Below are 13,368 nucleotides of genomic sequence, written 5' to 3'. Positions count from 1 at the left end.
GCATGCACCACTATAACCAAGCAATAAAAAGATTTAAAAAATTCCATTATGATAGTTGTATGACCTGGTAATTACAATTATTAAATTATATGATTAAAATGAGTAGCTCATATATATATATATCTGTATATACACACACACACATATATACACACACATAAAATGTATACACATACACATAGCTGTATCTATATATGTATATATACATAAACACATACAAATGTATCTCACTCAAGTCATGATAATTAAAACACATGAATTCTTCTAGTTTTTAATCCCTACAACAAAACAAAATAAAACCCCCAAACCTCCCTATACATAAGCATTTTTAAGAGAAGAAGAAAAAAAGAGTGGTTGGTTGATGGTAAAGTTGACACTTCCAATTCAAGAGTTAGAGTAGTAGCTGGGTGGGTGGTAGCTCACGCCTTTAATACCAGCACTTGGGAGACAGAGGCAGGCGGATCTCTGTGTTCGAGGCCCAGCCTGGTCTCCAAAGCAAGTTCCAGGAAAGGCATAAAGCTACACAGAGAAACCCTGTCTCAAAAAAACAAAACAACAACAAAAAAGTGTGTGCCACCATGACCAACACAAAGATGATTACTGTAGTTATTGTAGTTTTTAAGATTATGTGTCTGGATCCCATGGAGACCAGAAAAAGGCATCAGGCGCTCAGAAGCAGGAACTATAAGCCACTGTGAGCCCCAATAGGGGTGCTGTGAGCTGAAATCTAGTCCTTTGCAAAAGCAGCAAGAACCCTTAACTGTTGAGCCATCTAAAAGGAATTTGAGGTTGTCTTAACAGATCAAACAAAGCAAAACAAAGTGTATATATGCTTAATGTTACATCTATTGATTTAGAAGTATCATTACAGATGAACTGTAACTCGATTTTAAACCAGTACGGGAAGGGAAAAGGAGGAGGAGGAGGAGGAGGAGGAGGAGGAGAGCAGCACTGGAGATCCTTTACTTCATTTGTCTCATGTATTTTTTTCAAGAAATCTTTTGAGATTTGTATGGGATTAGTCTGAGGACCAAGTACACACAGTGCTTGTAGAGTACAGAAGAAGATATCAGACCCTAATGGAACTGGAGTTACAGATGGTTGTGAGTCACCATATGGGTTCTTGGAAGTGAATTCAAGTCCTTTGGAAGAGCAGTCAGTGCTCTTTTTTTTTTTTTTTTAAGGAATTTTAATTTATTTTTATTTTATGTGCCTTAGTGTTTTGGCCATGGCTGTTGGGTTCCCTAGAACTGGAGTTACAGACAATTGTGAGCTGCCCGTGGGTGCTGGGAATTGAACTCAGGACCTCTGGAAGAACAGTCAGTGCTCTTAACCATTGAGCCATCTCTCCAATCCTGCCTCATGTATTTTTTTTTTTTTTAATCAGCCATCATCAAAGCACAAAATCAAAGAGACAGAATCACAGGTGATGAACTAAGAGACAAGAGGACACAGGCTTCTTCTTGTGGATTGTAAGTAATTACATTTCCTACTTATATGACAATGTGATCAAAGTATAAAATCTGTACAATCTTACAAACACAAAATTTGTGCTCTGCATGGTAACACATACCTTTATTCCCAGCACTCAGGAGCCAGAGGCAGGTGGATCTCTCTGAGTTCAAGGCCACTCTGGTTTACATAGTGAGTTCCGAGACAGCCAGGACTACATAATAAAGAGACCCTGTCTCAAACAAAACAAAACAAAACAAAACACAAACAATTGCCCCCCCCCCTCAAAAAAACCCCCCAAAAACCCCCAAAATTCCCTGAAAATAGTCAGGTAAAATGTATGGAAGGGTGTTTACTGTTAGGTTGCTCAAATGGACAAAATATGTAATTTAAGTGTGTACCTTGGAGAATTAGAAAATTATGGTAGCATCACAGCAGGGAATACCAATCAGCTATTAACTGATGACAGACTACCAATTCACTGATTGGTTAGGAAAAAAAATAAGCAGCCTTGTATGTGAATACGAAGGAAAAAAGATGATGATATATGTCAAACAGCAATGATCTCTTCATGTTGGAATTATTAATGTTTTTCCTTTCTATTTGCATTTTGTTATACCTTAAGGTAATGATGTAAGTTACTAACACCCTGCCCAACCAGATGGGTAAAGAACAGAAAACCAGATGGTCAATGAGCATCAGTGGGAATTTCTTTTTTGGTTTTTTGAGACAGGGTTTTGTATAGTTTTTGTGCCTGTCTTGGATCTCACTCTGTAGAACAGGCTGGCCTTGAACTTACAGAGATCTGCCTGGCTTTGCTTCCCAAGTGCTGGAATTAAAGGCATGCACCACCACAGCCCAAAACAGTAAGTTTTTTTTTTTTTTTTTTTAATCTCTCATTTCTCAAGAGTTCCTGGGATAAATAAGTGTGGGGGCTGGTCCCCCACAGATGGTGCCCAAACAGGGGCAAAGAAAAAGATTAAAAAAATAACCCTAGGGCTTGGCAAAAGGATTGAAGGGGGCATTGCGAATGTAGGCATGTCAATAAGGAATTGAAAAATGAAGGCAATGGTATTTTATTCTCAGGTGTATAGGTTAGGTGGTGAGGGAAAAACTGCAAGGCTGCAGCATTAGATTTATCTCTATAGATATCTCTCTCTGTTTCTCTCTCTCTCTCTCTGGAAGGAAGAGTGTAGCAATATAGTGCAGGAAAAAATTAGAAGTGTAAGGTAGTGTAGAAAAAAATTTACTTATAGAATGTAGGTTTAAATAGGTCATGGATTGAGTTAGAGAAATGTAGGTTTAGAATATATAGGCCTTAGGCTTAAGGATATGGTGAAAAAAGTAATTTAGGGGGTTGGAGATTTAGCTCAGTGGTAGAGCGCTTGCCTAGCAAGCGCAAGGCCCTGGGTTTGGTCCTCAGCCCTGGACAGGGCAGGGTTGGGGGGGTAGGGGGTGGGGGGTGGGGCTTGGGGGGGAGGTGGGAGGGTGGGGAGGGAAGTAATTTAGAGTAGGTTTTCCCAACCTGGGACACAGAGAGCAATGTCCAATTTAGAGTAGGTTTTCCCAACCTGGGACACAGAGAGCAATGTCCATGGTGGACTGTGGACTTAAGTGGGGGAAGTAATTTAGAGTAGGTTTTCCCAACCTGGGACACAGAGAGCTATGTCCACAGTGGACTGTGGACTTGGCAGTTCCAGAAACCACCCATAACAACAAGAAACAACTCCAAACACTGCCAGCTTCAGAAAGTAGCAGCCAGAGGGTCTAGGCCACGGTGAAAAATCAATGAGCTAAGCTACAAGAGAGGCTAACTGCAAGCAGCAGCTAGGAAAACCCTGCAGAGATGCCGCGCTGCGGGAAAGGTGAACAGCAAGGTTCTGCAACCTTTGAGACGCTACACCCCGGGAAAGGCGAATAGCAGAGAAAGCCCAGCAGTTTGCATCACCTCAGGAAAGATGAACCACAAGCAGAGCAGCAGTGAATAGTGGAGATGACAGAGTTCAGAATGCTTCTGGAGGCCGAGAGCAGAATGGTGTCAGTGCTGGACAAGCAGCTGAGACATGTGGGAACTGCTGAGTGCTCCAGGCTGAACAGCCAAACTAAAACTCTACAAAAACTGCTGACTGCTGTGGAGGATTCCAGACCTGGTTTGCTGAGCACTTGGACCATCAACGATGCAGGTGATTGGGTTTTCCTCCCAAAGCTGGGGTTGCTATGGAAAGGCCACAGTTTCAGCTCATGACAACTGAAGGAGCCTTGAGCCCTTATGGCTATGAGATGAAGCTCTCTAGCTTGGTCTGGGAGTGGACTGGTTACAGAAGGCCTCTAACCTTTGTGATTGTATACTTTACTCAGGATGCTTCTTAACCCTCAGATAAATTGTCTGATGCTCTGAATGAAGAATGAATGCTCTGAATGAAGAGCAAAGCGCAGTGGTAGCTAAAAGCAAAAGTTTCAAAGAGACTTGCTTGAACTGAAAAGTTTTGGTTGTGGGACTTCTCGTATTTGGAACTGTTTGCTTAGGAGTCATTACGACTCTGACAGCTATACACAGACTTAAGGGCAGCTAACAAGCCAGGCCCTTACTACTAATTCTTAGTAATAAGAATGCTCAGAGGAACTTTCAGAAATGGTACCAGAACTCTTTTTGAACTTTTGAACTTAAGAAATGAAATGGACAGTAATGGTTTCATTACAATGGGACAAATTTGAATTTGCTTATGCATATAGATTCTATCAATGGTGATGACTTATGAAATGTTTATGTAAAAATGGAACTGCTTATAGAGAAATTTAGGTTTTCTAATTAGGCTCGAGATTTAATTTAAAATATAAAGAAAAGGGAGAATTAATATTCCTCAGTATATTTAATTTTAAAAATATTTTCATGTTACTTGAGTGAAATGTTATGTTTTGTATAGTTCTATTAAGAAATTGTTCTTGAATGTAGGTTCGTAGGAAGGTTGAAAGTAAAAATTATAATTTTGTATAGTTCTGTTTAGTAGATTTATTATGTTAAGTTTGATGCAGTTGCATCAATAGTTTTTTCTTTTAAAATACAAAGAGGGACCTGTTGTAGCCCACTAGGTTTCCTAGTGACTGTACCCAGCAGGACTGCATAAGAGGTTGATTGGACCACAGGCCTGGGTACCAGGTCACTGTAACTAGCAAGGGGGCGGTCTTTGCTCCACCCCTTGGCATTGTTGTAAACAGACCTTTGGAATAAAGGTCTGGGGCCGGTGGATAAGGGTCCAGGCCCACCCGAGTCTATCCTGTGTTTTCTCTCTGTTTCTCTCCTCTCTATTTCTAACTTAAGTCAATTATCCCTCAATCCTCAAGAGTCCCTGGGGTAAATAAGTGTGAACAGATGTATGTTTACCACTCTAGTTGGCAGTGTGAACCTGGGAGAAAGGGGCCTAAAAATGAGACAGACTGATGTCTCATGCAATAGGCAACTTTATTCAGAGCATCAGACAATTTATCTGAGTGTTAAGAAGCATCCTGAGTGAAGTATACAATCACAAGGACAAAACTGCAGGTGGCAAAACCCTGTTTTCCATAGAGGAACATGAATAACAACAGCTGAAGTAAACTCACTCCTATCTGCTACATCTAGGAGGAGCATGGAAACACATTCCAAGAACAAATCAGTGTTTTAAAGAAAATCAAGTCACAAGACTCTCATCTTCTTTTCTTGGAGTTTTCTCACAAGCACCCAGAATTCTCATATGACCCCACTCCTGGATTGTGTCCCCACAGAGGTAGACATCCAACACTGATCTCTGGCCTTACGTGCAAAGACACACAAATGTGCAAAGCCATACAATGCACATACACACAATGGGCTACTATGAACCATTACACTATGAGTAATAAACATTTCAACCAAGCAAATTAATGGCATAAAGATCCAAAGCCAGGAGTGGTGGTGGATACCTTTAAAATCCGCACCCTGGAAGTGGTGGATGTTAGACTTCCTAGCCACTTCCTCATGACCATGCATGCGCTGGCAAGATGGCTAATCATCTCAGGGCCTTATGTCCTACACAATCTGTGCACTCCGTGCTCACATAACTTGCATGCAGCATGATCTGATCATGTAATCTATGCACATGCATGACATAGCTATGTAAACCCATATGTGAATGTGCAGAGGAATCTATAAAGGCAGGTCCCATTCATCCTTCCACCCATTCTGTTCCTGCACGATCTGTCCATAGGCCTAAGCACACCCTTCTGTTCCTTTCCCTTAATAAACTCTTATAGTGGGCTTTGCTGTACCTCGTGGCTTTTCTTGCACAGTAAACAACAGTGCCACTTAATGAGTAACATTGTGCCGCTTAATAAATAACATTGGTGCCAAGACAAAGCAGGCCCTCCTGGCACTCTGTGCCCAGAACCCTGTACTGAGGTTTATGACTGCCCACTTTTCCATTTGCCCGGCTACTGGACCACTTTGCATACCACCAGCTGCTTCGATTGGTGAGTTTTCCCTTTCCAGCCAGTGTAAACAGTCCCCTGGACCCATGGGAATGAGCATAGATTTTCCAGCGTCCCTCTTGTGTCTTCAGGATTGGGGGAACACTCATCCACGGCTCTTATTGGTTACTGTTGGCCCCATTGCTGGCTTTTCCCATGACTGTGGTCTGAGATATCCTTGCTGTCAGACCCTTGGGGTGGGGGATTACTCGGACTGTGTGTGCCCCACCCTCATTCTCCACTTGATGAAGCATTGAATGCTGTCAGACCCTGGGGGGTCCTCATACTAAGTATGCCCTGGCCCTCATTCTCTGGCTTGGTGAAGCTTTGGATGACTTGTGCCAATCCCAGATCCTTACTTGATCTCGGGGATGCCTGAGATTATAGTCTTGGATCACATTTATTTTTTCACTCTCTCTGCTGCAGCCATGGGAAATAAGGCTTCCTCCTACTAGTCCCACTACTCCTGAGAAAACGCCTACATATCCCTTAGAAAATAAAAAATGGCCACCTAATGGCTCCTTGGACCCTGATATTTTACAGGTATGATCTAACTCTTCCAGCGAACAGGCTAATGGAAAGAGTTGCCTTATATCCAGGCCTTTTTTTTTTTTTTTAAACCTCAGCTCCAAACCCTGGACTTTGCAAATGAACCTCCGCCTAGCTGACCTCCTGCTCCAGCTCCTCAGCACTCTGCCCCTTTGGCTCCTCCTCTAGCCCCCTCCTCCTCTCCAAAATCAGGATGCTCCAACCACCTGACTCTGGCTCCCACCTTCAATCCTCCTGTCACTCATTCTCTAGCTGCCCTCAGGAGCACAGATAAGTTTGGGAGCAGGCTAGGACACATGGAGACGCAGTTCATCAAACTAATGCTGCCCATCCACCACAAGCTGAGGCAGTTCCAATAATTCAAGATAAGTAAGAAAATCTGTCTCATTTCTTGGCTTATAAAGGCTCTCTTACAATATACTAGCCTGGATCCTGAAAGCCCAGAGGGCAGACAGCTCTTTATGACCCACTTTGTCTTACAGAGCTTCCCTGACATCAGGGCTGAACTTAAGTGTCCGGAGGGAGGACTTTGGACCTCACAGACAGCATTTAAGGTGCACCATGAGAGAGATGAGAAAGCCCATAAACAGAACTGCTAAATGCTGGCACAAGCTATCTGACCAGCGGCCTCCAGGTCCTTTTTAAAATTGTGGTAGAGAAGGCCACTGGGCTCCTGTGTGCCCTGCCCCATGCAGGCCACCATCTGGACCTTGTCCGAAGTGCCACTGAGAGGGACACTGGTCAGCTGACTGCCCCCGTGCACCTTGTGGCATGGGGACATCAAACAAAGCCCACCCTCCAGTCAATCTTCTAGGCTTGGTCATGGGAGAGGATTGAAGGTGCCATCTCTCACAGGGAACCCAGGGTAGCAATTACAGTACCAGGGTGATCCATTTCCTTCCTTTTGGACACAGGAGCCACTTACTCAATCCTGAGGGTGTTTGGGGGTCCCACTTATCCTCATTTCCCTATTGTCGGGGTAGGGGAACAGACTTACCTACCTCACCAGACCCCACCTCTTAATTGTATTTTCAGGGGTAACCTCTCACCCACACATTTTCAGTTGTGCCAACCTGCCCTGTGCCCCAATGGGAAGAGATTTTCTAGCTAAGGTAGGAGCTTTTATTTCGTTTGCTCCCCCATGTGCCTCACTCCAGGCTCGTTTCAGCAGCTCCTCTCCTTCGCCACCTAGCCACCCAGCCTACTAGCTCTAACATTTCGTTTCCCTTGACAGCCTCTCAGGTGGACCCCAAAGTCTGGGACCCCTAGAACCCACCTATTACTAGATATCATCCCCCTATTATCATCCAGTTGCTACTCAGCTAATTGTTATAGGACTACCATCGAGCCAGAGGCCAAGGACTTCAAGTATACCCAGGCAGTAAGGAATAGCATCAGTTCAGAAGTACTTACACCCCCAGACTCAAAAGGGTCTGGACTCTGCAAAAAACAGACTGTAATATAACAATCTATTACTGTTAAATGCCCTCAGCAATTGATCACCTATGTTTCCTGGATGCTAAACTACTAAAGAAAACAGGAGCCTTGAGGTTTGTCTGCATGTTCCAGATTTCTCTCTCTCTCTCTCTCTCTCTCTCTCTCTCTCTCTCTCTCTCTCTCTCTCTCTCTCTCTCTCTCTCTCTCTCTCTCTCTCTCTCTCTCTCTCTAAGACTAACCAATAAAATTCCAATACCAGATCATTTAGCTTAAAAGGGCTTACTGGGAAATGTTATCATTTATACTATTTTCTACAGAGAAAATATTTTACTGTTTAAAATAACCCTGGACTTTTTTTTCATAGAGACAGAAAGATTAGACGTTATCTCCTAGAGAAGAAAGGAATATAGAGTAATGATTTACTAAGTACAGAATCTGTTTTGTGTGATGGAAAAACCCCACAAATGGACATCATGTATCAGTACATAAAATCATGAATGTAATAAATCAATATGATTAATGTAATTAATGAATATCATAAATATAATTATTGAATGGAAAAGAATTCTAAAAGCAGAGTACTAAACATTATAATATCATGGCTACCAGCTCAAAATTTTAAATTTCCTTTGGCTACTTTTTTTTTTCCCTTTTGTGGCTACTTCTTTTTTTGTTTGTTTTTTTGTTTTTTAAGACAGGGTTTCTCTGTGTAGCTTTGGAGCCTGTCCTGGAACTCACTCTGTAGCCCAGGCTGGCCTTGAACTCACAGAGATCCACCTGGATCTGCCTCCCAGTGCTGGGATTAAAGGCATAGGCCACCACTGCCCAGCTGGCTACTTCTTAATGTTTAAAAATTCTTCCGAGCTCCAGAACCAGCTTGAATCTACTTGGACAGGTCAGATCCACTCCAGATAAGTATAATTAAAACTTTCCCGGATCCCCTCCCTCACCCTGGGACCCCTCAGGAACCCCATTCAAGGTAAAATTTTTTCTAAACTCAACCTTCTGCCTCATCAGCACTTTGTCAGACCCAAACAGTCACAGAGCGAGAAGGAGTGGAAGATGATGGACAATTCCAAAGCAGCAGAGGACAATCCACTGTCTCAGGATGTCCGGCTACCTCAAAAGCCCCCTTCCTGAACTCCAAAAGTTAACCAGCGCCCAACGAGTCAGTAGGAAGCAGTTTCCAGAGACATGACACACCCATTCCTGTTAACCCACCCTTTTTATAAGAACTAAGAGTCTGGAATGTTAGAATTCCTAGGCACTCCCCCATGACCTTGCATGTGCTGGCAAGATGCTTAGTCATCCCAGGGCCTTACATCCTATGTAATCGGTGCACTGTGTGATCACATACCTTGCACGAAGTGTGATCTGATCACATAATCTATGCGCATATGTGGCGTAGCTACATAAACCCATATTTGCTAGTGTGGGAGGAATCTATAAAAGCCGGTCCCACTCATCCTTCTGCCCTTTCTTCCTGCACGATCTTTCCATAGGCCTAAGCATCCCCTTCTGTTCCCTTCCCTTAATAAACTCTTATAGTGGGCTTTGTTGTACCTTGTGGCTTTTCTCAAATGGTAAACAGCGCCACTTAATGAATAACATTGTGCCACTTAATAAATAACAGTGGACACCTTTAAAATCAGCACCCTGGATGTGGTGGGAACCTTTAAAATCAGCACCCTAGATGTGGTGGGAACCTGTAAAATCAGCACCCTGGATGAAGTAGGATCATGAATTCCAGTCCAGTCAAGGTCACTTGGGAAGACTGTCTCAAACAATCCAGAAAGCCACATGTTAATAATGAATTGATATTTCAGAATACCTTTTTAGATTTACAACTCATATGCTAATTATAAACCACTCTTAGGAACTTTGCTGAGGAAAACCTGTATAGCCTATATAGTCTAAATTATTGGTGCTATTTAATTTCTTCACTTAAAGATACCCTTTTTTTTCTATTATAGAAAGTGTATATGCTCATTGAAAATTTAGGCAAGTGCTCTACCATTGAGCTACAATCACAGCCAGAATCACAGAAAATATTTTTGAGATTTAATTAATTAAATTTTTTTTTGAGACAGGGTCTCACTATGTAGCACTGTTGGAAATGGAACTCTCTATGCAGACCATTGGCCTAGAACTCAAAGAGATCTGTCTGGCTCTGCCTCTTGAGTGCTGGAATTAAAGGCGTGCACCATCACGTCTGACTTTGAGGTTGTTATTTTATGTGTATAAGTATTTATATGAATGTATGTGTGAGGACCAAATGTACACAGTACTATGAATAACAGAAGAGGGAATCAAATCCCTTGTTAGTGGTGTTACTAATAGTTTCCAGTAGCCATGTTGCTGCTGGAAATTAAACCTGGATCCTGTGGAAGAGCAGCCAGTGCTCTTAACCATTGAGCCATCTCTCCAGCCCCAGAATCACAGAAATTAAAATATATATATATATATATTTGTTTATATTCATTTTATGTGTATGAGTGTTTGGCCTGCATTGATGTCTTACACCATGCCTACAGAGGCCAGGAGAGAGCATTGGATCTGAGAGTTATAGAACTAGAGTTACAGATGATTGTGAGCCACCATGTGGGTGTTGGGAATTGAACATGGTTCCTCTGAAAGAACAGCCACTGCTCTTAACTACTAAGCCATCTCTACAGCACCATCATGAAAGACATTTAAAAATAAACTTTTATTGTGTATGTGTGTATGTGTGTGGGCACACATGTGAAGTCAGAGGACAACTTGGGGGAATTCTTTCCTTCTACCATTTGGGCCCTGGGAATTGGTCAGGTGTCGTTACCCTCTAAGCTATCTTTCTACTACTCAAAGTGAAAATTTGAAAGGCAAACTCCTTACTCAGAGATAAGCAGAGTTGGCACATGACTAAAATCCTTTGGAAATGTTTCTATGTGACCATGTGAATGTCTGGATTTTTATGAAAACAGTGTTGACTTTTTTTTTTTTTTTTTTTTTTTTTTTTGGTTTTTCGAGACAGGGTTTCTCTGTGTGCCTTTCCTGGAACTTGATTTGGAGATCAGACTGGCCTCGAACTCACAGAGATCCACCTGCCTCTGCCTCCCAAGTGCTGGGATTAAAGGTGTATGCCACCACCGCCCAGCCAGTGTTGACTTCTTAAGCTTCATAGAGTGTGGCCTCATTTCCATGTCAGTAGCAATAAGCCTGAGAGGGTAATTAATTTCCCAGTGTGGACATTTAGGGCATTGTCCACACTGTGAGCATAAGCAGTACTCAAGCACCCTTGCACTTGCTAGATTCAACTTGCTAATCTTGTTTGCTGAACATATTCTTACCTTGCAATAACGGATTCAATTGGCATGATACCAGGCACATAGTGGGCCATGGGAGAAACAAAGTGTCCATCTAGGATCTTACAATCTGACTGTTCTTCAACCTAAAAGAAAAGAAAACCAAGGTGTATGCAAAGTAGACTAAGGCATTGGTCTATAATGGACTTTTTGACGATAAAAAATTCTATTCAACTAAAAACTAACATTCTCTTAGTTCTTTCACTTGAGCCTCATTTTTATCAACAAGAAAATCCTTAGCACAAAACCCTCTTCAGTGCTTCCTATGTCTCCTTTTAACCCCAGTTTTTCCCCACCAAAAGATATATATATATATATATATTGGAGCTGAGGATAGAACCCGGGCCTTGCACTTGCTAGGCAAGTGTTCTACCACTGAGCTAAATCCCCAACCCCAAAAGATATATTTTTATTCAAGACTATATAGTTTCATATTTATTTGACTATCATATAACTGTTATTTCCTGAAAAATTTCATGCTTTTCTTTCATATTCCTCCATTTATATTTACCTAGCAGGGAATTATCCATCATACCTTTTCATTTTATTTATTTATTTATTAAGATTTATTTACTTTTTATATATACATATTCTGCCTGCATGTATGCCTGCAGGCCAGAAGAGGGCACTAGATCTCATTACGTGATGGTTGTGAGCCACCATGTGGTTGCTGGGAATTGAACTCAGGACCTCTGGAAGAGAAGTCAGTGCTCTTAACCACTGAGCCATCTATCCAGCCCCCCATCATGCCTTTTTAAAGTTAGCTTCTACTTACACATATTTGTTTTCCTTCTACTTTACAGTCTAGTTGGGAAATAATAAATTTAATCCACATACTGGCATGCAATGTCTCAAAATAAAATACAAGTTAAAGGAATTCAGTACCATTCAACAGGGCTAGAAGTACAGCTTAATACAAAACACGTGGCTAGCAGGGAGATCCTGGGTTCAACTCTAGGTACCACTTAAACAAAAACAATCAAAAGCACTTAATATAAAAGCATTCAAAAGTACAACTTAGAAGCAGCAATAATTGGTGCAGTCTAAGCTGATAACAAATATTCAGAGTGGTCTGATGTCATGCTACCTGCCAGTGTACTACAAAAGGAGAAAAGGGGATTTCCATCTGTAGCAAAGGTAATTTATAGGCAGCTATGGTAACACATGCTTAAAATCACTATGGTTTTGAAGCTGAGGCAGGAGCCTCATAACTTCAAAGCTAGCTTGGATTACACAGCAAGGCCTTTTCTCAAAAAATTCAGACGAAAAAGGCAATTTTGCTAACATTCAATACCTAAGCTTACTTCTCAGTAATTCATTCCTTAAAATAAAAAACTCTATTTCAGATCAATGGTTAAAATTAAAGTAGCAGGAAAGTATCACATAAACAAATACTAAAAAAATAAAAACAAGCTGGGCAGTGGTGGCCCATGCCTTTAATTCCAGCACTCGGGAGGCAGAGGCAGGCGGATCTCTATGAGTTCCAGGCCAGCCTGGACTACAAAGTGGGCTCCAGGAAAGGCGCAAAACTACACAGGGAAACCTGTCTTGAAAAAAACCAAAAAACCAACCAACAAACAAATAAATTAATTAATTAAATAAAAACAAAACTCCATCCATGTTAGTGGCTTCAATTTTTCAAAGTCCAGCATTGAGTCTGTGAATTAACATTAGTAAATGCATTATCTTCCACACAGCAGGCACTCTACTAATTCCTTGTCCCTACCATTAAAAAAACAAAAACAAGCTGGGTGTCTTGGGGCATGTCTTTAAATCCCAGCACTCAGGCAGATCTCTGAGTTTGAGGCCAGGCTGGTCTACATAGTGAGTTCCAGGACACCCAGAGCTGTTACACAGAGAAATCCTGTCTCAAAAAACCAAATTAATCAATTAAAATTAATTAACTAATTAAAATTAAATTTATTTAACTTTAAAAAAGGTTAAAATGTTATTTTACCACCCACTGTGTTACCAAGCCTTGCTTATCAGATTCTAATCAGCCTATATTTTTGCACCAGTAGAATATTGTCAGTAAGTGCAGGTTTTCAACTCTCATTTATATATATGACTACATTAATCTCTTTGTCATTCTTCCTTTTCTGAG

General features: G+C 41.6%; 1 protein-coding gene across 6 annotated transcripts in view; it reads right to left on the bottom strand.

Moving 5' to 3' along the window:
- Positions 1 to 13,368, bottom strand: part of Abhd18 (abhydrolase domain containing 18) — a 50,551-nt gene that overhangs the window by 18,671 nt on the left and 18,512 nt on the right. For 5 of the 6 annotated variants that reach the window (XM_036189466.1, XM_036189464.1, XM_036189465.1 and 2 more), the window contains one exon: positions 11,250 to 11,350. The exons of the other annotated variant lie outside the window; for it this stretch is intronic. In XM_036189466.1, the coding sequence (XP_036045359.1) occupies positions 11,250 to 11,350 (101 nt within the window). The remainder of the gene's footprint in view (positions 1 to 11,249; positions 11,351 to 13,368) is intronic. 6 annotated transcript variants of the gene reach the window in all.

Source organism: Onychomys torridus, chromosome 6 (genome assembly GCF_903995425.1).
Source record: "Onychomys torridus chromosome 6, mOncTor1.1, whole genome shotgun sequence".
In the NCBI taxonomy this organism is placed as follows: Eukaryota; Metazoa; Chordata; class Mammalia; order Rodentia; family Cricetidae; genus Onychomys; species Onychomys torridus.
This window is presented reverse-complemented; position numbering and strand designations above follow the sequence as displayed.